General features: G+C 39.0%; 1 protein-coding gene across 2 annotated transcripts in view; it reads right to left on the bottom strand.

Annotated features, from left to right (window-relative positions):
* EDD1 (glycine-tRNA ligase) overlaps positions 1 to 24,453 on the bottom strand; it is a 184,129-nt gene that overhangs the window by 66,255 nt on the left and 93,421 nt on the right. Inside the window, exons 19-27 of one of the 2 annotated variants that reach the window (XM_088962478.1) lie at positions 20,561 to 20,643; positions 12,095 to 12,143; positions 11,780 to 11,842; positions 11,567 to 11,656; positions 11,394 to 11,480; positions 9,314 to 9,385; positions 9,142 to 9,200; positions 4,848 to 4,941; positions 3,698 to 3,916 (exon numbers count right to left, since the gene is read on the bottom strand). In XM_088962478.1, coding sequence (XP_088818604.1) covers positions 3,698 to 3,916; positions 4,848 to 4,941; positions 9,142 to 9,200; positions 9,314 to 9,385; positions 11,394 to 11,480; positions 11,567 to 11,656; positions 11,780 to 11,842; positions 12,095 to 12,143; positions 20,561 to 20,643 — 816 coding nt within the window. Of the gene's footprint in view, positions 1 to 3,697; positions 3,917 to 4,847; positions 4,942 to 9,141; positions 9,201 to 9,313; positions 9,386 to 11,393; positions 11,481 to 11,563; positions 11,657 to 11,779; positions 11,843 to 12,094; positions 12,144 to 20,560; positions 20,644 to 24,453 lie in introns of both variants that reach the window. The other variant, XM_088962477.1, reaches the window with a different exon arrangement.

Here is a 24,453-nt window from a genome sequence, read left to right as displayed (position 1 = left end):
AAAGGGACTTCTAATCCAGATATGATTTGGGTTAGCAACTCCTAATGGGATTAGGACTTGATCCCTTTAAGTCTATAAAAGGAAGAGGGGGCGACAGCCTTTAGACATCCAACACAATCACCAGCAACAGTCTTGTCTTCAGAGCTCACAGAAGAGAGAATTCTGCACCCTACAAATACTCTCTAGGTGATTCTTGGGAAGGATCAAGTTCTTGGGAAAAATCAAGATTGGATCTTGATTCTAATCTTTTGGAGAAAAGATTGGTAGGAGTTGTATTCACAAGCCGTCCAGGTGATTCTTGGGAAGGATCAAGTTCTTAGGAAGGACACTGCTGATTCTGCTCCACCCTGTACTGCGCCATCTTCAGTGGGAGCAGATTTTGGATCCTACCTTGGGCGTGAACACCTCCATTGAGAGATATTGTTTCTCTGTATCAGGTATTATCTCTCCCTACTCCTTTTGGTTTAGATCTGTTTCAGTTTATGGTTCAAGAATGATCGTTGAAAATATGATTTTCTAAATAGGGAATTCGGTTCCCAGTTGAAGGGAAAGAAAAATTTTTGAAACTCGCCCCCTTATTCCGCAATCTTTGGGCGTCCATGTGATGGATTTCCTATCCCTTCACTTATCTTATCTTATCAGTCTTATCTTATCAAAATGGAGTTGGAGGTCTCACTATTCAGCAAGGAGTCTCCCTAAGAGTAGGACTCTTGTAATCTCCTATTTAAGGAGCCACTATTATTGAATAAAGGCATCCAAGAATTTTAGTCAAGAGAAGAGTTAGGGTGATCTCTTGGACAAATCACCCCTTAGGTCGCCACGATAGGGTCTGCACGCAAAGGGAGGGGCAAGGGGGAAGCTAGAGGTTCTCCCCGTGGACCGACCCGTGACGAGATTCTATGCCCGGGCACATAACATTTTGGTATCAGAGCAAGGCGTCATGGGTGATCTGGAGCAGTTGTCGTCCAGGGTCCACAAACTCGAGCACCGGCTCATGGAGACCAGCTCGGAAGTATGGGAAATCAAGGACGAAGTCAGGGAGCTACGGCGTCTGATGGAGTTATTCCTTTCTAGCAAAGAGAGGAACACAAAAGGGGTGATAGCCACTAGCAGCCACCGACTAGATCTGCCGGAGTCTTCCGGTGAACTGTAGTTCGGCAACCAAGGGGCCGCAGTCATCCCCAAGTACAACAGGTTAGAGTTCTCGTCGTACAACGGCAATGGAGATCCCTTGGGCTGGCTGTACCGGTGCGAGCAGTTTTTTCGAAATCAACAGACAGATGACCGGGATAAGGTAAGCCTAGCCGCCTTTCACTTAACAGAGGAAGCGCAACTCTGGTTCTATCGATTAGAACAGGAAGAACCCGGGCTTAGTTGGACCTAGTTCAAGTCCTACTGCCTTCTTAGATTTGGGCCCCCACTGACAAGCAACCCCTTAGGCGAGCTGATTAACCTTAAACAAACCGGCACGATGGCAGAATACCAGCGCCAGTTCCAGACCCTCTCGTGAGGGCATCTTTAGTGCGACCGGACCAGCAGGTAGAAATGTTCACCGCTAGGTTAGCAAAATCCCTACGGGTGGACGTGGAAATGCAAAATCCCCCCAACCTGGTTACAACCATGAATATAGCTCGCGCCTTCGAACGCAAGCTACAACTCAGCCGCGGAACCTTCAGTATGGGGCGGCCTCCATCAGCATGGGCATCCTCGAAACCACTCGGAATGGCTCCATATTCAGCAGCCAGCCAAGAACGGAAGCCACGAACGAGCAACAATTCCAGATCAGCATCCAGTGTGGGGAGCAGCGTCGTTGCACCCCCTATTAAGCACTTGTCCAGGGCTGAGATGGTGGAACGTAGGGCGAGGGGACAATGTTTTAATTGCGTTGAACTCTACTCAGTAGGGCACAAGTGCAAGAGACTTATCTGCCTCCTAGTGAAACAAGAGGAAGATGAGGATGAACCCTCTTCATTGGAACCCGATCCAGGAGGGCAAAGTCATTCCACCTATCCGGGATTCCTTTGACTGTGTTTCCCGACACCCATCCTGAATTCGAGCTTGAGGACAAGCTCGTAGTCCAAGAGGGGAGTAATGATGTGGACGCGTATTGGGAGTAGTAGCAGCAATGATCCGGTCTTCTCATCCTATCCAATTCGGTAGCAATAGTCATATCCATTCAGCATATTAGATTAGACTATCTTGTTATTCTTATCTTATTAAGTTAGTAGATTAGATTATCTTATCTTATTAGATTAGGATTAAGAGAGACTTATCTTATTAGATTAGGATTAAGAGAGACTTATCTTATCTTATCAAGATAGAGTTGGAGGTCTCCCTATTTAGCAAGAAGTCTCCCTAAGAGCAAGACTCTTGTAATCTCCTATTTAAGGAGCCACTATTATTGAATAAAGGCATACAAGAATTTTAGTCAAGAGAAGAGTTGAGGAGAGTTAGGGTGATCTCTTGGACAAATCACCCCTTAGGTCGCCACGATAGGGTCTGCACACAAAGGGAGGGGCAAGGGGAAGCTAGAGGTTCTCCCTGTGGACCGACCCGTGACGAGATCCAACGCCCGGGCACATAACAGCGCCTTGCCTAGTCCTAGGCGCAGCTCTTTCAAAAGGCGCATGCCTGGTGCGCCTTGTGCATCAACCCAGGCGTGCACCTTTTGAAAATTCCATCCTTGGATCCCCATACCATGCCCCTCGAGGCAAGACCAAACAAGTCCATTTGCTAATGTTGTCCATTCATTCATCCAAATAAAATATCTTCTTATAAAGGAATTAAAATTATAAAATAATTATTTTTTGTGTGATTTGGGCTTGCCTCAAGGGGCATGGCACAAAGGCGGCTCGTAGAACCAGGAATGCAATATGTTTTAGTTTTTACATCACATTAGCTACTTTAAGTAATGCAATTGAGATAAAAAAAAAGATTGTGGGTTTTACATACTTGAAAATGTTTTATATGTTTGATTTTATTTTTAAAATTTCATTTGAATGTGCTTTACATGTTATGTTTATGTGTTTTAATTTTAGATAATAGATTGTTTAAAACATTTACTTTATTTTTATTAATATTATGTTTAATATTTTTTTGCATTTTTTTGGTTTTTTTTTTAATTTTCTGACTTTTTTTAGCATTATTTTGTATTTTTGCACCTTGCTTCAAAAAGGCATGTGCCTCGCCTTGCGCCATACGCCTCGGGCGAAAATTGGCCCCTACGCCTTTTTTGCGCCTTGCGCTTTTAAAACACTGGGTAGGAGAACCAACCACCTGCATGATCTTCAAGTCTACATCAGTCCCTACACACCATTTACTAGCTTCTTCAACAGGTGAAGCCTCATCACCAAGTTGTATTTGTGTTTTTCTTTTCATCTTAATGAATTTTTCTTCTTACCAGCAAAAAAAAGGCGTCTTCCGCAGGTGGTTGGCCATTGAAATTTTTTATATTATAATGTTAAATCTGCCTAAAAAGTGGGGCTTATTCCAACTATTTTCAGACTCATAATTGCCACATTAATAGGGAATAGGGAGAGAAACTTATAGGGACATTTTGGGCCCAAACTAATTTGCCATGTGGAGGATTCCTTCTTAAACCTTTTCACTAAAATGACCCAACCAGCAGATCCACCGCCATAAGAATGCTTAACATATATAATAATAAGAAATGCACTAAAGTCTGAGTTAAAATAACCTGTTCAGAATAGCCATCTCTTAGTGCATAATGACGGGCCATAATTCCAGAGAGGGAAGTGAATTCTGTAACAACAGCAGTAGCAAGATCTGACATAGCCAGTGATGCAGCTTCTTGTACAGCTGGCAGTGTATCATTCTCAATTCCCATGGCTAAACTTAGTTTGGTTACAATATTTTGGACACGCATCATTTTGTCCAGCATTGTTCCAAGCTTCTCCTGTTTTATGTTAAATTTCCATTAAGAAGAAAATACAGATATTCATCAGCAATTAAAAATTTTTCTACATTTCCAAAATTACATCTGACACTCAAGACAAAATATTTTCACAGCAAATGAGTTAATCATTCAGGGATTTAGATTTTTTTCTTGAAAAAAATCAGACAATTTCATGAGAAATAAACAAGATAATAGTATCCATGAATTAATGAAAAACAAAGGCTAACATCTGAGAAAAGAGGGAAGAAAATTTAGAAAACTTTTTGTATAATAGGCCCTCTTATAGTAATTGAATTTAGTGTTAGACTGGGAACCTACAGAACAATTTTTGCAAGCCCAATTCTTAGAAATGTTTTGTTTTTTCACTAAAAGAAATGTTTACATTGTCAAAGGTCCAAAAAATACAGTAGCTATTTCAGACTTTTCGAAGGCAGGATAGCTAACCAATTTATAGCTCTTAGGACAAAGTCATTCACAGATTTGGAATCAGATTATTCAGAACTCCTTGTCCTGAAATTGGGGATCTCCTATCCAGATCAAAAGGCAAGAAATAGGTTGGAAATCGAATCGAGCAAAAAAAAAAGTATTCTGTCAAGTATTTCCATTTTTCATTTTGCTTTCAATGCAGGAATTAAAAAAACTCATCTGATTCAAGGCAGTACATAGAATGATCTTAGTCTCTGAGGCTCTGCATCTACAGTGTACATCTTTATACACACATCAACAAAGTACTTTTGACTGCTTATTTTGAAAACAAAAATTAAAAAAAAAAAGGATACCAAAGCAGAAAAGCACCACCGCAGAACCATGTGGAAGAAATTAGTGAAGGTATGCATCCAAGGAGCAATTGCCATCGAAAACTAATGAATTATCTCACCCTCATAAGATTCATGAAGCAAGAGTTATAATTGGATGAAATGGTATATCTTACATGAAACAAAATCCCCTTTAGCTGACTTCTGAATTCAGAAAACCTTTTATTAGTGTCCATCTCATAGAAAAACTTTGCATCCTCATAGCGAGCTCTGCAAATATAGTCATGGTCATCTTTCATAAGTCAAAATGGCAAGCAGAAACATGTGTATAGAAGATAAGATGCCTAAAGACTAAAATGGAGACAGTGAGAGAAATACTTATTGAAGGGTCCATTTGGTTCCCCAGAATAGGTGCCTAGAATCAGAATCAGAAAGGCCCATTACTATTCAAGTTATTTGTTTGGTTGGAACCAGTGTTTTAAAAGCACAAGGCGCAAAAAAAGCACAAGGGGAAATTTGCCCCCAAGGCGCAAGGCGCAAGGTGAGTCGCATGCCTTTCTTGAAGCAAGGCGCAAAATACAAAAGTGCCAAAATAATTTTAAAATGTCAGAAAATTCAAAAAAAGCAAAACAAATCAGAAAATATTAAACATAATATTAATCATATATACTTAAATTTTAAAATAAATGTTTTAAAAAACCTATTATCTAAAATTAAAATACATAAACATAACATGTAAAACACATTCAAACGAAAATTTAAAAATAAAACCAAACATATAAAACATTTTCAAGCATGTAAAGCCCACAATCTCTTTTTTTTCCTCAATTGCATTATTTCAAATAGCTAATGTGATGTAAAACATCTTGCATTCCTGATTCTACTTTCCACCTTTGTACCAAGCCCCTCGAGGCAAGTCCAAACAAATCCATGTTAGGGACTTAGGGTCTTAAATTCTTATTCCTATTTGCTAATGTTGTTCATTCATTCATCCTAGTAAAATATCTTCTTAAAATACAATCAACACTATAAAATCATTTATTTTTGTGTAAGGATTAAGAATTTAAGACCTTAACATGGATTTGTTTGGACTTACCTCGAGGGGCTTCATCAGGGGTCCGGGGGTGCATACCTTTTGAAAGTGTTGTGCCTAGGGCCTAGGCAAGGCGCATACCCTAAAATGTGCCTCACCTAAGCGCATAGGCACACCTTTTAAATCACTGATTGGAACGGAATTCCAATTCCCACTCTTGGTGGAATGGGATTCCAATTCCCCTCTAGAATAGGATTCCCATTCCATAGTTACTCAAAAAGTAAAGAACTCCTAACGAAAAACCCAAACCCTAATATTGATAAAATATTTAGTAAAATAATAAATTATTATTATTAAAGTAATAGTAAGATGATGATGATGAAAATAATAATAATACAATATTCATAAACTATTCCTAAAATAATAAATTATATAATATTATTAAAGTAATAATAAAATTAAAACAATAACAATAAAATATTAATAAACTAATACAAAACGGAAAAAAAATCAGTTGATTATGATTCCGACACCAAATGAACCAAACAACAATTGGAATCTGACTCCAATTCCCATATGAACCAAACAGGTGTTGGGAATAGCCAATTCCAATTTTGATTCCCTGGGATTTTACTTCTGATTCCAATTCTAATCTTGATCGTGAACCAAACAGACCCTAAGTCTCAAAATCTTCTCTTATTTAATATAAATAGTTGCTTGCTATGGTTTTTGAGTCTTACATGTACACTTTGGCTTCTAACGATCCATAAAGTTTTATTAAAAATTTTCATGTTTTTAATAATTTCCATGATTTCTTTATAGATTCTGAATATCCTAGAAAAATATCCCCAAAATTTCCCCAACTCACATCGAATATCCATCAATATCAAAATTTCAAACCATGCTTAGATCCCTACCAAACTTTGTCATATATTAAAGCCACACTCAAACCTTTCACATACAATTTCATAAAGAAATTCTGACCATAGACTAGTTTTCCTCAAATTTTTGCCTTTCACAGCCTCAAGACTGATTATGTCTTGCAATTGAAACCAAGAACCTGTCAAGATCCAATTGGTCCATTCTACCAGCTCTAATTTCATTCTTGAGTCATTTTAAACATATCTCCCATATTTACACACCCTTAATCCTAAGATTACCTATCTCAAGTTGAACCAATCCTGGTTCACAAAATATCTATCGATTGGAACTCTATATTTACATAACTAAAATGAACCACTAACAATAATAATTCATATGTTGATACTTGAGAAAATATCACAAAAATTATATTAAAAGCCAGTAATTTAAATTATTAACTTATGAAATGTTAATGTAAATAATAGATATGTTAGTTAAATCACACATTCACATGCTTTATGTTGATGTATCCCAGATGACTGGCAGTGTTTGGGAGCGATGAAGAGAACTGAACCGGGAATAGAACCGGGTCATGCATACATATACACGTGAATGTGTGTATGTATGTACGTATGTATGACCCTTGAACTTCTCCTTTTTCCAGTTCGGTTCTCTAAACATCGCTCCCAAGCACTGCCAGCCTCTGGGATACATCAACACATAAAGCAAGTGAATGTGTGATTTAACACACACACACATACATACAAATATATATATATATATATATATATATATATTGTGGTTTGTGGGTCACATAAATACCATAGATAATATATTTTACAAATAATATCATGCTTGAATGAGGCAAATAGATGGTGAATTCCTTAATTTTTAAAACAAATGACCAGGGTTCAAGCCTATTCACTTACATTTTCTTTAAAATATGTGTGAACTAAAGCAATATATACATTAGAGAGGCATAAATGAACATAAATAAAGAAATGGATCAATGGTAGCAAGGCAATATGCATAAATAAAAGGTCTTGTGTTCAAGTTGTGCAATTGTCATTTTAAATTTTCAATTCATTTAGTGATCCAAGCAGTTTATGAAACCGAGAGTGGTTCACTGGTTAAACTGGCCTATCAACCAGGTTTGGCCAGTTTTCTATCAATTCCGGTTTCTACAGTATGACTGGACCAGCTAATACCCCAAGTGACAATTCCACCGGTCCGACCGGCCACTCCAGTCTGGTTTTCTAAACACTGTTTGGGAGTTTTTTTTCAGCTTTTTCAAACAGGCTTTTTTTATACAAAAAAAACCCGTTTCAAGCATTTCCACCGAATGATTTTTTTTACTAGCTTTTGGCCTCCCCAACATGAAAAGCACAAAAAGTCCATTGGAGCAGCACTCCCAAGTGCAGTCTATAATAAATATTTCTGTAGTTTACTTACAAAAAAAAATTCTTATGTGGTTCCACTGCAAGATTTTGTTCTTCGTAGTGCTTTCTTATGCTGGAAATGTTTTTCATCATCACAATTTCCTATGAGATTTCCCATGAAATTTCTCATTTTTGAAGAAATAAAATTTTCACCATAACAATTTCCTACCCCAAATCAGTTTGATATTTGAGAGCCAATTTTTAAAAATACCCAGCCATCCTTCATCACACATTACCTCATGGAACATGTGCAAAAGAGACCAATAAGTGACAGATCACCAGGCCCAATCCAAAAAGCCTCAAATATTATTAAGGTACACAATCACCGTTTTAGAACAACCATGTAACTCATAATCTTCACCCTCTAATGGGTCAAATCCTCTGTATACTTCACAACCATTGTTTGACAATAGCCATTGATCTATCTGATCTCCAAATGTTAATACCTAATTATCCCCAACCAATTCCACCCCTATGGCCCAAAATATGCCCTCCACCAAATTTTTATAAACTTCCAAAAATCCTCTCACACCACCTAAACCACTGGTTCAATATTCATTACAAACCTAAGAGGGACTGAGGGAGAGCCAAAAATCAAAATGCAGTTCAAGTTCCCAAGAGTAACTTCCTTACATCCTTAACATTGGTCAGATAGTTGCTTCCAAAAGGAAAATCATGAAGAATAACCACTTCCTCCACCCCCACCAACCACCCATCAAATATTTAAATGTCCAACTTTTTTATTATTACCAGTTCCCATAAGCAAGTCAAAACTGCAGTGGATAGCTATGATCTAAAGCTTTCAACTCTCAAACTCCCAAATGTAAAACCCTCCTTGTTGTACAATGTTGATTAAGATGATCGAAGGCTTCAACATCTTCCTTGATACAAGACAGAATTTCCTAATCCATTTGCATATCCCACTTCTTTCTTTTCTCCTTGATGGCACTGTAGAGATACTACCAGAAGGATATTACAGATGTGCTGATAGAAGATAAAAACACTATAGGGGTAAAAATATCTTGTTTCTAAGCACATTCAAGACCTTCAAACTGAGCTAAAAGAAGAAAATATCAAATTGGTAACATGTTAACTTCAATGTGGAACAAGAATGAATGAACAGAGTTCATATCTGACCTCAGTACAGCTTCATTGCCCCTTCTTACCACCATCTCATCAATTGCTCCATTAGCCACCTAAAAAAAACAAAAAAAGAAAAGAGCAACTTCAGCATACTACAAACCTAGAAAGATTACCAATGGACATCATTTGGCTACAAAGCATGAAAATATCCTAATGGATATCTTACAGCAATGAAGTTTGGCAATAATTTCCCATGGTTATCTGTGATAGCAAAGTACTTCTGGTGCTTCTGCATGACCTGAATAATGAGTAGATATCATTTATCAAATCGTAAAAATCACTGAGAAGGCAGTTGAGATAGTACATGCACATGCTTAATGCAAGCAGCACACCATGATACAAGCAGGCATAACTTGGACAAATTTAATTCTAAAGTCCTACATAATTCTGTTCATTTTTATTCAGTTTAGATCTTCAAAAGAGATTCTTTTCATAATCTGGGACAGACCTTGACAGGATCCTAAATCATACATCAATCTGAAGAGATCCTTATTCTATTGCAAAGAATAAGCCAGGAAAAGAGCCTTTACTTATCCAAGACTTCCAAGTCATGGCCATAGTATATATTATTTTCCTTGGATCAATATACAAAAGGATTTTAATGACGTTGAAAAGTCAAAAGATAAAATTAGTGATTGTTACTGATTAAAAAAATAGTCCTAAGATATACAAAATGGGATAAAAACCTAAGAAAGATGATTACAACGTATAAAACTTTCTGCCCGATCCAATATGCCTGCTATAAACATTCCACTGCGTACACCCATAAAATCTTATTGCCAAACAAAAAACCATAAATATAAGCATTGGCATCTGTAAAAAACACTCAGATGGCTATTTCCGAAATCCTTTTCAATCTTTTCAAATACCGTAGCAAAACAAAAGGCACACATCTGAAAAATAGATGGGGCCAAGTTGTAAGAATCTTGTTAACAAAAGTAAAACACACAAGAAACTGTGACGTGCACATCAGACATCCATTGTGAATTCATAAGCGCTTTATGTAAAAAACAAGCCACAAGAAAGCTCTTTTTCAGGAGAAATACACTAACTAAGCACCTTATTTAAAGAACCTCACTATGATACCTTGTTTTGTGTCAATTTTCAATATCAACTCATTATTATGTTCAAGGGACAACAAGACACCCTGCATCTTCTGAAAGAGCATTAAGCACATCCAATAACTTCCCTACTTAAGAGTGGAGTTATGAAAACTGGGTGAAACTACCACACCACCTTAAGTCCCCATGAAATCTTTGATCAGCATCAAAATCTAAATTTTGTATACATTGGTTACCAAAAAAAAAAAAAAAGAATTCCTTTTTTACAGTAAATCCCCCCCCCCAAAAAAAAAGATCCTCACCTTTCTGACTTTGAAGATTGACATGGAAAAACCAATCATACTCTTCCAGGAATTCACCTAAGAATTTACATAGAAAATACCAACCCCCTGCAACACCCAACTATACCATACAAAATATGTAAACAACCACATGCTTTCCAAGTCCCGAGACATCTCAAAGCTCATCCATACAAACAACAGCAGAAAGTGACACATTTAATACTGCAAAGGCATTTCATTAGAACAACTCAAGAAGCCTAGGAATATCAATGCAAGACTAGATTCAAGAAAAGAGTCCTATAGACCAAAAAACGGAAAACAACCCAACACTAGAAAACATAGCAAGCTTGCCACTTGCCACATAAGTCAACAACTATGTATTTCTCAATTGTCTCATTCTTCTTTTCCAGATAGTTTCCTTGCATTTTTACTGACCTCTTCATTCACACTACACTATAGGTATACACAAGTCCTAAATAGCATAAACCTCAATAGAAGATTCAGGGGCAAAATAAGTTGACAAATAAACTAAGGCTAATTAAACATGCAGTAAGGTAGAAAAAGAATATCTAAAGCCCATTTTTCTCCTGCCTGATGGCATATATACATATATGCAAGTGTGAGCACGTAGGTATAAAAAAAAAGCCCTTAGTTGTTTGACTTAAGAATATCTGAAAACTATTTTTGTCCTGCCCGGTGGAATATTAAAATATATGCAAGTCAAGCATGTAGGTATGAAAAAAAGCCCTTAGTTGTTTGACTTAAGAATATCTGAAGACCATTTTTGCCCTGCCCAATGGCATATATAAATATATATATATATATATATATATATATATATATATATATATGCAAGTGTGAGCCTGTAGGTACGAAAAAAAAAGCCCTTAGTTGTTTGACTTACCATTACTAAGAGGTCTTTAGGAAGCTCTAAGAAGGACTCCTTGAAAGATCCAAGGACTGGAACAGGTGCCTCAACAAGATTCACAACCTACATTTCGTGAACGTAAAAGTCATAGAATTAAGTTCTTAACTAAACAAATCCAAGTGAAAATTAAGCTAACTAGCAATTACCACCTCCTCAAGTAAGCTACTCTGCATGACAAGATGTCCACCAACACTTTCTGCCAAGCAAGTAGAGCACTCTAAAATTGTGTTCTTGCGTTTCTGTAGGTAAAAAGCAGTTTTATAAATCTCACTTCTAAATAGACATGGGCATCCTATTTCTAGATATCAAGGTGACAAACTACCCTTTGGAAATAATGAATTAAGAAAAACAAGTTACCACACCTCAATTTCTACAGAAATCCCTGCCTTCTTCATAAGTCCTACATAAGATTCTGCACTTTCTACCTGTCAATATTCACATTACCAAAATCACCCAAGTTTGGTAACATCATATATGTATCAGTCAATACTGATCCCCTAGCTTTCATGAAGAAAAGAATAGTTGCAGAAAACAAGAGAGGAAGAGCATCTCAAATATCATAACAGTCAACAGGATGATAGATGGATGTTATTGTTGGCATTTTCTCACTAAAGGAAAGAAATTAAGGCTAAAACAAGCAAAAGATATAGCTCTAAAATTAGAATTCTAAAGCATACCTCCACGGTAGCTGATGGGGTATTACGAAGACCATAAGACAGACTTCCACTGCAAAGTACAGATGACAACCATATACAGCTCTTAGAATTTCAAAACTAAAATACAAATAAATAATATGAACAACAAGATATTAAGTAATATTGAACAGCAGTAGTACAAGAGTTATTGACAACCAATTGGCACTTGCTTAATAGTTAACAAAGCCTCCAGAACTTAGAAGTTAGAAACAAATCTACAAATTCTTCAATCTTATCAGATATGAGACAACGAAGATGTGCGTATTAGAGATGGACGAATGAGCAAAAAGGAGCTCAAGTGGACAAAGTGTGTTAGATTAGTGGTTTGATGCCAATGAATGGTTGAGAATGAGGTTCAAGTTGCTACGCCCCCAGGTCTGTTCTTCCTTGGTGAGACAACTTTTTGATAGAAACTTTTAGGAATCTGGAAGAGAGGAAGCTAGGGATCCTGAGGTGGTTGTAGAGGCTTCTCTAGTCCATGAAGGAAGTAGAGGAAACAGAATCTGAAAAACTGGAAGGAAGATCATTACAGATCTATATGGATGAGAGAAGGAACCAATGAGTTTACGAAAAGAAGCTTAGCTATCAAAGAGAGAAAAACTAGAGACAGAAAGAGAGAAGGGATAGAATTACACGATAAAAACTTCAACTCAAATCATATTCCCATTAGATTGTTTGCTGAAATAGGGCTGTCGAATGAGAGTAGAAGAGGAAGAAGAAGAGGAACAGAAATGAAATGGGTGGCAATAATCACTTCGGCCAGCCCTAATCTATTATATATAAAGGCATTACATAATGTTACATGAATGGACAAGACTGCCCCTGATTAGTGATGGGACACCTAGTCGAAATAAACATTAAGTAAGATTAGGCCCAGTAACAAGGCCCACTAACTAATGACTTAAGACCCAACAAAAAGTAAACATACAAACTAAGACAGCCAAGCCAACACTCCCCCTCAAGCTAAGCATGGATGTCAATCATGTTTAGCTTGCCAAGTAAGTCCACGAATTTCACTGTAGCTAGCCCTTTAGTCAGAACATCTGCAATCTGCATCTCGAAGGGAGTATAAGCAATGCAGAGTTCTCCTGAGACAATTCTTTCTCTAACAAAGTGACGGTCTATCTCAATATGTTTTGTTCTATCATGTTGCACTAGGTTATTTGCAATGTTGATGGCTGCCTTGTTGTCACAGTACAACCTGAGAGGGCACTCAATCTTTATTCCAAGTTCACCAAGCAGGATCTTCAGCCATAAGAGTTCAGCAACACCATGAGCCATAGCTCAGTACTCAGCCTCTGCACTAGATCTTGCAACCACATTCTGTTTTTTACTCCTCCATGTAACTAAATTTCCTCCAACAAAGGTACAGTACCCAGAGGTAGACTTCCTGTCCCCAACAGAGCCAGCCCAATCTGCATCAGTATATCCTTCAACTTCAATTTTACTGTTTTTCCTTAACAGAATCCCTTTCCCCGGGCAAGACTTCAAATATCTGAGGATCCTTTCCACAGCTTTCATGTGAGGGATCTTAGGAGTGTGCATGAACTGACTGACAACATGTACAGCATAAGCAATGTCAGGGCGAGTAAGGGACAGGTAAATCAACTTCCCCACCAGCTTTTGGTATCTTTCCTTATCAGGGTAGTCCTCTCCTACTGACACCTGTAGACCATGATTCTGTTCTATTGGAGTATCGGCTGGCCTACACCCCATCATGCCTGTCTCTTGAAGAAGATCAAGGATGTATTTCCGCTGACATATATAGATGCCCTCTTTGGATCTTGCAACTTCAATCCCAAGAAAGTATCTCAGTTGGCCCAGATCTTTGATCTCAAATTCAGCAACCAAAAACTCCTTTAGTCTTTTAATCTCTTCCTGATCATTCCCTGTAATTACCATATCATCCACATAGACAATAAGTGCCGTAAGTTTGCCATTTCTCTTCCTTATGAATAGGGTATGATCTACTCCACTTTGAGTGTAACCCCCTTTCTTCATGACTCCACATAGCTTCTCAAACCAAGCTCGAGGGGACTGCTTAAGGCCGTAAAGGGCCTTTCTCAGTCTACATACCTTCTTGCCAAAGACATAACCTGGTGGAGGATCCATGAACACCTCTTCATGTAGGTCGCCATTCAAGAAAGCATTCTTCACGTCCAACTGATGTAGCTCCCATGGGAAATTTGCAGCTAATGATAATAGAACTCGGATTGTGTTGAGTTTTGCCACCGGAGCAAAAGTTTCTTTGTAGTCAATCCCTTCTTTTTGAGTAAACCCTTTTGCTACCAGTCTAGCCTTGTACCTCTCAATGGACCCATCCTCCCTGTGCTTCACAGTGAACACCCACTTGCATCCAACAGTGCCTTTCCCTTCTGGTAGATCCACTAATTCCCAAGTCCATGCTTTCATTAAGGCTTTCATTTCTTCATGCATAGCCTCTTTCCATTTTGGGTCAAATACTGCCTCAGTATACCTGGTAGGAACATGCACAGAAGATAGAGCAGGCACAAAAGAACAATAACGAGGAGACAACTGTGAGTAAGACACAAAATCAGCAATGGGGTATTTGATAGTACAAGAACGAGTAGACTTACGAAGGGCAATAGGAAGATCTAAGTCAGAGGAACTGATAGGATTACCTTGAGTTTCTGAGACAGGTTGATCCGAGTCCAATTGGTCGCTGTCATGAGTTAGAGGACCCTTCTTCCTTCTGTCGTAGGTGATTCTGATATCTCTTTGCAGCTTGTCGGAGTCTTCAGTAATATTTGCAACATCACTAGTAGTAGCTGGTACAATGGGAGCCTCACTAGATTCACCCGGGATACCACAACTAGGTGGATCAGGAGGAGAAGATGGAAGACCTGAGGTCGAGAGAGGTACAAAGAATGGGGAAACAGAAGAATCCTCTTCCATCCCACTAGTCTCCCCCTGAAGAGGATTCTGGGAAGATTGAAAATAGGATTGAGACTCAAAGAATACCACATCCTTTGTGACATATTTTTTCTTGTTGACTGGATCATAACACTTGTATCCCTTTTGAGTAGGGGAGTACCCAAAAAAGATTCCCTTTGTAGCCCTAGGATCCAATTTGGTCTTCTTCGGATCCTTGACATGTATAAAGCATACACAACCAAAGACTCTCGGTGGAAGAGAAAAGTCAGGAAGATGGGGGCAAAGAACAGAGAAAGGAGTTTTCATCCCCAATACCTTGGGTGGCATTCGATTTATCAGATATGATGCAGTAAGGATTGCCTGAGACCAATAGCTTTTAGAAACTTTGTGCTGAAATAGTAAGGCTCGAGCAGTCTCCAATAGGTGCCTGTTCTTGCGCTCAGCAACCCCATTCTGTTGGGGGGTACTAGCACAAGATGACTGATGAATCATTCCAGCATCCTCCATAAACAGATTCAAGGACCTTTCAAAATATTCTGCAGCATTATCTGGCCTGAATCGTTTGACCTTCGTACCAAATTGTGTTTCAATCATTTTGCAAAATGTCATGGTTACCCGCGATACTTCCTCTCGTGCTTTTAATAAGTATATCCATGTGCATCGAGAATAGTGATCAATAAAGCTGATAAAATATCGAAAGCCATCAACAGAAATAATGGGAGAAAGACCCCAAACATCAGAGTGGACTAAGTCAAAAGAAGCTCGAATTTCATTACTTGAAGTTGAATAAACAGTTCTACATTGCTTTGATAGTTGACAAACTTCACAAACTAACTCTTGACTTGAAACACTTTTGAATAGTTCTGGAAACAACACTTTCAATGATGAAAAAGGTAAATGACCTAGCCTAGCATGCCATAGATGTAACCTAGCTATTGACTCCACATTGGACTGACTACACATAGCAGATGTTTGCAAAGCCGAACTGATGTCTGCATTAAGGTAGTAGAGACCTCCACACTCATGACCGCTCCCAATCGTTCTCTTTGTCAAACTGTCCTGAAAGACACAGTGAGTAGGAAAAAAGGTTATGCTACAATTCAAATATTTTGTAAGCTTGGAAACAGATAAGAGATTTGAAGAAAGATTGGGAACATGCAAGACAAGTTTTAGTGAGAGGTCCTTGCTTAGGTCAACCACTCCCTTCCCAGAGATGGTAGAGAGAGAACCATCAGCAGCCCTCATTTTATCTTGGCCAAACATTAAATGATAGGAAGAAAATAGAGAAGACATGTGTGTCATGTGGTCAGTTGCACCAGAATCAATAATCCAAGAGGCAGGATCAATAGAACTAGTAGCACTAAAGGCAGAGACAATACCTGATCTGGCAAGGGAGGAGGATGGAAGAGAATTGGTCCTTAGACGAGCTAGGGCCCGGCTAAGTACCTCTACCTCATCGGCAGTAAAACCCAAGGACTCGGTTCGAGGGGAATTAGAAGTCTGTCCCATGGAAGAGGAAGTAACTGTAGGTGTGTGTTTTGAACCATCATCACTTTGACCCATAGCTAAATTCACACTTGCAGATTGACCCTTCTGATGCTTCTTAACTTTCCTCAATGCAGCTGGCTTCAGATGCGGATGGAGAACCCAACAGGTCTCTTTCACATGCCTTTCCCCTCCACAGTGGGTGCACTTCAGATGTCTCTTGTCAGAGTACCTGTTTCCCCTTTGATTTGTAGAGATTAGGGTCGAATGCTCCACAGGCTGTTCAGCTAGTTTTGTTTGAGTATCAACCTGCATCTCTTTTCTTCTCACCTCTTCATTCCTCACAAGGTAGTAGACATGATGTAAGTCTGGCATTTCATCCCTTCCCAGAATTTGGGATCTTATGCTCTCATATATAGGATCTAGGCCAGCAAGAAACTTAAATGCTCTACCCTCTTCAATTTGTTTGTCATGCTTCTCTTTGTCTCCAGCACTCTCCCAGTCAATGATAAGGTGGTGATCTAACTCTTTCCATAGTCCTTCTAGTGTAGCAAAATATGTTGCAACACTCATATCTCCTTGCCTCAAGGCAACAATATCTTGATTCAATCTGTAAACTCTGGCATTATTCTTTTTCTGCCCATAGGTTTTAGAAACCTTTTCCCTTATCTTGGCAGCCGTGGAAAAATGTTGAACAGTCCTGGCTACTCTTGGAGTCATTGAGGCAAGTAGCCAGGACATAACTGTAGCATTCTCTTTGCGCCAAGTTCCATATTCAGCACTTCCCACTTCTGGTTCCTTCTTCTGCCCGTCTAAGTAACCAGTGAGTTCACGGGATGTGATGAAAAGCATGGCTGAGACAGACCATTCCCTGAAATTGTACTCATCCAACAACACACTTGTGATCTGTAGGCTATGCAGATTTGGATTCTCCGGATTAGGAGACCTCCCATAAGCCCTAACATCTCTAGAAGACACTTCCCCGGATATCGAAGACATCTTCACTTACTTGTAAGTGTCAAGACTGTAACTGCAATGTATAGAGAATTGTTTCACACTTACGGAACTTGCTGCACTGTAAACTCAGTCCTGAGAACCAGACACAGAGCTGAAACACTGCACACTGTGCCCAAATTACTGCTGCCACCGAGTACTACACTGCAACTTGCTGTGTTGGCTTCTACTGTGTGCTAAACACTGCTGCCGCAGGTTATAACTTCACCCATGAACAGTTCTAGGACTGCTGAAATCAGTCCTTCCGCCTAGATCTGTTCTACACAGATCTATCTTAGCCGAATGGCTACAGTCTGCTGTACTGTGTCTATTAGGGCATCAGCCTCTGGGTCTAACTCCCCTTGGGCTCTACAACCAAGGGAAACCCTAGATGTAGGTCTAGCTGTGTTCTACGACCAACCCTAGGGTTTCTTTGCAGCAACCAACAAGAAGAATGGGAGAGTTACCTGCGAGTCGAAGAAGATGCGGCTGCTGTAACCAGTCGTAAGATCAGTGCTCTGATACCATGTTTTCTGAAATAGGGCTGTCGAATGAGAGTAGAAGAGGAAGAAGAAGAGGAACAAAAATGAAATGGGCGGCAATTAATCACTTCGGCCAGCCCTAATCTATTATATATAAAGGCATTACATAATGTTACATGAATGGACAAGACTGCCCCTGATTAGTGATGGGACTCCTAGTCGAAATAAACATTAAGTAAGATTAGGCCCAGTAACAAGGCCCACTAACTAATGACTTAAGACCCAACAAAAAGTAAACATACAAATAAGACAGCCGAACCAACAAGATGCAAGCATAAGCACCTAGGTGGGAAGCTAGTCATCCAGGATGCTAGTCAAACACTTTGAGACATGCTAAACACATTTTAATCGGTTGACTCATTCTATTAAAATAAACATGGAACACTGAATAAATATTAACAACTTTTAAGTCTCATGCTTTCTGCATTTATTTTTGTTTCATACTTGAATGACTTTTGAGAAATTTTTATGATCTAAAATCAAAATTATTATCATTTAAACAGACTATGTAAATATTTTAATTGAAGAAAAATTATGTAAAACTTTTCTTGGGGGCTGTTTATAAGGGCTGATGGAATTGCTGGATTGAATGGTTTATAAGCTTATTGCTATTGCTTTGGCTTTTAGTGAAGACTAAGTGCTTGTGGGTGTTTGAAGAAAAATAATGCAAAAAACTTAATCTTAGGGATTGTTTGGTATAAAAGTACTTATAATATTCATTACTTTATTTTTGAAATCTAGTTGCTTTATTGAATTATTGTTATTATTATTATATTGCAATGTTAAAGTTAAAAATTTGAAACTAATATATTTAAATATTTACCTTCACATGAATTTGAATATTTTCTATGTTTTGATATGAAATTCATGGTTATTTCTGGTCATGTAGATTTGCCTAAAAGATAACTATCCAATGTTGGCCCCAGCTATCTGGGATCTTCGGAGAGGTGGACTGGGTATGGTCCTAACCATTAACATTTTTTGCATAAAGTGGCCGCCCTCAGACCTGAACCTGCATCCCCATGCTTGCCAGCCTGAGATTTTAACATTATACCAAGTAATGGCCCCTGCCCCAATATAGTTTTGCCTGCATGGATGAATCATGAAATATTTCACAAAATCCATCCAGCATAATAGAACATAATTTTAATTTCATTCGTTCTGCCTTGTCAGAGCTTTCTTTTTTATCAATAATCAAGCCTTTTATTAAAATATACAGGAATGTACAGAAAAAGGTCTTTATTTCATTATCAGAGATTACTCTAAGGGAATGTAATAGCCAAGAGGGAAAAAAAAAAAAGGTCTTTAAGTTTTTTTGTAGGCATTCCTTTTCTTTTTGAATGAAAGTTATTTTTTTCAAAAAAAAAAAAAAAAAAAAGATATCTTCACCCAACTTGAGAGGGAGTTTTAAGAAATGCAAACTTCTTGTTTCTAGGGGTTATTTGTAATATCTACTACAGGGACGATTCCTTTTCTTTTTGAATGAAAGTTATTTTTTTCAAAAAAAAAATCTTCACCCAACTTGAGAAGGAGTTTTAAGAAATGCAAACTTCATGTTTCTGGGGGTTATTTGTAATATCTACTACAGGGACCACCCTATAATGGTCATTCTACAAAAACCACGGTTCCTTATTCTCCCCTTTGGTACTCAGTTCCTTGGTCAAAGTCTGGTCCACAGATTGTGATGAGAAGTGGTGGTACTTTGCAATGGATCCCCCTACAATTTTGTGCTTTCTGATTATTGGTGGTTCTCATTTGATCACTTTGTAGCACCTAATTGTTCTGTACTTAATGTAGGTGCGGACTTTGTGCTTTTAAATTATACATGGGATGCTTCCTCGACTTTTCTTTCTTGTGGAAAAAAGTAAAATATATTGCATTAACTGTAAAAATGGGAGAACCCATTACAGTGTGGCTGTATACTTATTAGTATAGTAATTACAAAAAGAGGGCATTAGTTGAAAGATGAGATGCCTTTGCCCGAGAGAAGATCTTCACTAACATTTTATGGAACTGCTACCTTTCTGTGGTATGGTGTTCATTGGATTATGCATGCACGGATTGTATAGGGTAGTAATATGCCCATATTTCATTTGAAGTCCGTTTATTTTTTAAGAAGGTAAAGTACAACTGAATTTGGAGTCTGTTTATTCTTGTTTATTGTCAATGTGTTAGGGAGAATGTTAACAAGATAAGCTACCTGCACTTTAGGGGTATTTTAGTCAATGTACTTTTCTTTTCATAATGAATAAATAGAAAGTCATTCTTCCTCATTATCTTTCCATGGTAGTGTCTATATATCTCGTCTCTCTTCTTCTTTACCCAACCAGATAATTAAAATTATTTCAACTTTGCTATTGTTTCTACAAAAGAAGCTATCTGATGCATCTTTTATGAGTAACTGAAACTTTATTAAATGTGATAAAAGGATGAGTACTAATCTGCTGCAAATTGGAAAAGGAAAATAACGGGCAGGCCAATCCATGGCAATTCATACTAAATAAATTAAGAAGCTAAAGTATGTATCAATTACCTCATAATTCCAGCAAACACGAAAGGCACCACAACATTCCCATGGAGGGCTAAAATCCAACGAATGGGTCTACTAAACATGAACTGCAGTAAAATGCAAAAAATGAATAATGAATTATGCAGTTAGAAAATATTTTGCATACAAGTAAATGCGTTCAGAAAATATTTTTCATATAAGAGAAATGTGGGGATGGTTTCTGTTAGCGTAGGGGTATTTCTGTCCTTATACCCACATTAAGATTGCTGATCTGTAATGTTGTGTTAGAACCAGTGCTCCTTCCTTAAATAAGGGCACATATGTCTTTTCAATTATTTTAATAATAAAAAGCATTGTCTGGCCGAATGGAGGTTATGTTCTTTAGACTTCCAATTCGAACCAGACATTCTCCTTTTCTCTTTCTCTCTTTCCTCCACCTTTCTACCTCTTCTACATAATCGATCTCAGACAAATAGAACTCCAAGGCAGGCCAAATCATAACATGGTATCAGAGCCACTTGAATCTGCCTAGATTTCTGTCTGCCTAGATTTCTATTCTCTGCACACCCTATCTAGTATTTCTCCTGATTTTTCTGCATTCAACTGGAGATAAGGGAAAGGGCTGAAAATGAGTGATCGCCCTCTTCCCTTGGAGGTTTCTATGCCTCCAGTCAGGTCTTGTGTGGTCGGTTGCTGTGGTTTCTAAGATTGCCCTCTCCTAATCGATGAAGAATAGAGGGCAGATCTGTGTGGTGCAGTGGCTGTCTTGTGTGGACTGATTTCCTGATTGTGTGGTTGTTCCTATTTGATATCCGTCATGGATCAAATAGGAAGTGTGTTTCAGATCATATGCTGGGGTTTCAGACAGTAGCGTGCTAGGGTTTATGCTGTTTTTGTGTCTTTCGAAAGAAGAGTGGTGAGATTTCAGGTAGCCACAGGAGTAGGGTTTGTGGTGTAAAAAACACTTTTCAGCAACAACAAATGCTAAAATCAGTGTGATGAGTGTGATCTAGTAGTGTGCAGTGTGCAGAATTCAGTGGTAATAGAATTCAGCAAGTGTGCAGAATCGGTGATAATAGAATGGGAGATAACAGTGATTGTAAACCTAATGTGATGGTGCCTACAAACGACCTGAATGTTCAGATGACCTCCATTAAACTAAATGGAGAGAATTATGTGCCTTGGGCTAAATCCTTCGAAGTCTTTCTGAAGGCAAAGAAAAAGGTAAAACACATAAGAGAGGAGAAACCCTCCACTGACTCTCACGAGTATGAAGACTGGGAGTAAGAGGATGCTCAGATCATCACATGGTTATGGAATAATATGGAACCCAGGATTAGTGTAAACTTTATGATTCTTGACACTACCAAAGATGTGGGACCACGCGAAGAAATTGTATTCGGGACAGGACAATACAACCAGAGTGTATCAGCTGTATCAGGAGTACTTTAATCTGCAATAGGGCAATCTGAGCCTTGAGAAATACTATGCTAGCATGAGAAACATACGTAATGAGTTGAATGTCTATCACCCTCTCACTTCTGATGTCAAGATTCAGCAACAACAGAGAGAACAATTTCATGTGACAAGATTTTTGGTGGGACTGAAGTCTGAATATGAACCAGTACGGGCTCAGATATTAGGAAGATCAGTTCTCCCATCTTCAGAAGAGGTATTTGCTCCACTCCGGAGGATTTCTATCGGATCTACTGAGAACTCTAATATCTCTGATAGATCTGCCTTTGCTGTATCGAGAGGCCGTGGTGCAAGAGGTGGAGCTCGAGGAGCTCAGTCTGGCCGTGGTGGTAGTAGTGGTCCTGTGTATGGCCGAAGTGGCAATGGTGGGCCTACTTATAATCGTGGTGGTGGTCGTACAGGGGGCATAGTTTCGGGGGGAGCCCGTGGTAGAGGACACGGCTCAGGCCCGAGGAGGTGCACTCATTGTGGTATGGATGGACATACCATTAACTATTGTTATGATCTACATGGTCCACCCTCAACCTGGGTCAGTCATGCTGTGACTAGTGACACCAGTTCCAGCTTTAGACAGGAGAATCGTTCATCTGATCAGATACCTCCTACATCCACAGATGGTCCCATGAAGGAGATGGTGAGTGTTCCCCGTGAAGAATATGAGAGGATTATCCAATCTACATTACAACAGAACACGACTACTTTCACTAACTCAGGTATGGCTTGTTTGGCATCCACACCCAATCCCTGGATCATTGACTCTGGAGCCTCCGATCACATGACTGGAACTCCAGGTGTGTTTTCTTCCTTATCTCATTGCTCAACATCACAATCTGTCACCCTTGCTAATGGTTCCACATCCTCAAATTGTGATGTTGGTAATGTTGACCTAGACCCTGTATCCCTCTCCTCAATTTTGTATGTTCCTAAATTGCCTTTTAATCTTATGTCTGTTAGTAAGCTGACCAAATCACTTAACTGCTCCATTACCTTTTATCCTTCTATGTGTGTTTTTCAGGATCTCAAGACGGGGATAAAGATTGGTGGAGGGCATGAAGCTGGTAGACTGTATTATCTTGACGGTGGTGGCAGAACTTCAACAGCTCTTCAGTCATTCCTTTCTCCTCTCTAGTGGCACTGCCGATTTGTTCATCCGTCCATCAAAGTTTTTAAGTCTTTGGTTCCGTCTTTGAGTCAACTTTCTGTTTTGGATTGTAAGTCGTGTCAATTTGGGAAACACCATCGTGTTCACTTTAGTTCTAGGGTTGATAACCGTGTGTCGAGTCCTTTTTCTTTAATTCATTCCGATGTTTGGGGTCCTTATAAAGTGATATATAATGGATATAGATATTTTGTCATTTTTGTAGATGATTTTTCAAGGATGATGTGGCTCTATCTAATGAAAGAAAGAAGTGAATTGTTTACCATTTTTCAGAAATTTTATGCTGAGATTCGTAATCAATTTGGTACCCACATTAAAGTATTTCGTTCTGATAATGGCCGTGAATATTTATCCTCATCATTTCAAGAATACCTTGACCAGCACGGCATTATACATCAGAACTCATGTACCTACACCCTACAACAAATCCGGGTGGTTGAGAGAAAGAATCACCATCTCCTGGAAACAGCATGATCCCTCATGCATCACATGAATGTTCCCAAACCCTTTTGGAGTGATGCAGTGCTTACCTCTTGCTTTCTGATTAATCGGATGCCCACGTTCATCCTTGATGGTCATTCTCCGTTCAGGTCTTGTTTCCCGCTTTGTCTCCATTTCCTCTTACGCCTAGGGTAATTGGGTGTGTCTACTTCATCCATAATCTGGGTACCGGGAATGACAAGTTCGATGCCCGTTCTCTAAAGTGCATCTTCCTTGGCTATTCTCGGACCCAAAAACGGTATCAGTGTTACCATCCTAGTTCTCGACGGTCCTTTGTGTGTGCTGATGTCACCTTCTGTGAGTCTACTCCGTTCTTTTTGGGGTCCGGTGATGCTTCTTCCTCCTCATCACCTCCTCCTCTTCCACTTCCCGTTGCCAACCCTCTTCCCCTTGTTCCAGCCGTGACCAAACCCTTGCCTTCGGTGCCACCACCTGTTGAACGCCCACCTATCCGTCATGTGTATACGCATCGCCCACGCGTACCGGCTACTACTCCTCCGACTACATCTCCGTCAACAGATCCAGCACCAGACCAGCACTCAGCATCTGAGCTTGATCTCCCCATTGCCTTGCAGAAAGGTAAACGTACTTGCACCCATCACCCCATTTCTAATCATGTTTCACTTACTCACCTTTTCGCCTCCCATCACCAGTTTGTCACCTTGTTATCATCAGTTCTTGTCCCTAAGGATGTCCAGGAAGCCCTTGCCTCTCCATAGTGGTGTCGAGCGATGGAAGAAGAACTCTCTACCCTCCATCATAATCATACTTGGGACCTCAC

The sequence above is a fragment of the Nelumbo lutea genome, chromosome 1 (assembly GCF_056320005.1).
Source record: "Nelumbo lutea isolate HS-2025 chromosome 1, American lotus-T2T, whole genome shotgun sequence".
Lineage (NCBI taxonomy): Eukaryota > Viridiplantae > Streptophyta > Magnoliopsida > Proteales > Nelumbonaceae > Nelumbo > Nelumbo lutea.
Note: the sequence above shows the minus strand (reverse complement) of the source record. Positions and strands in the feature narration are given on the sequence as shown.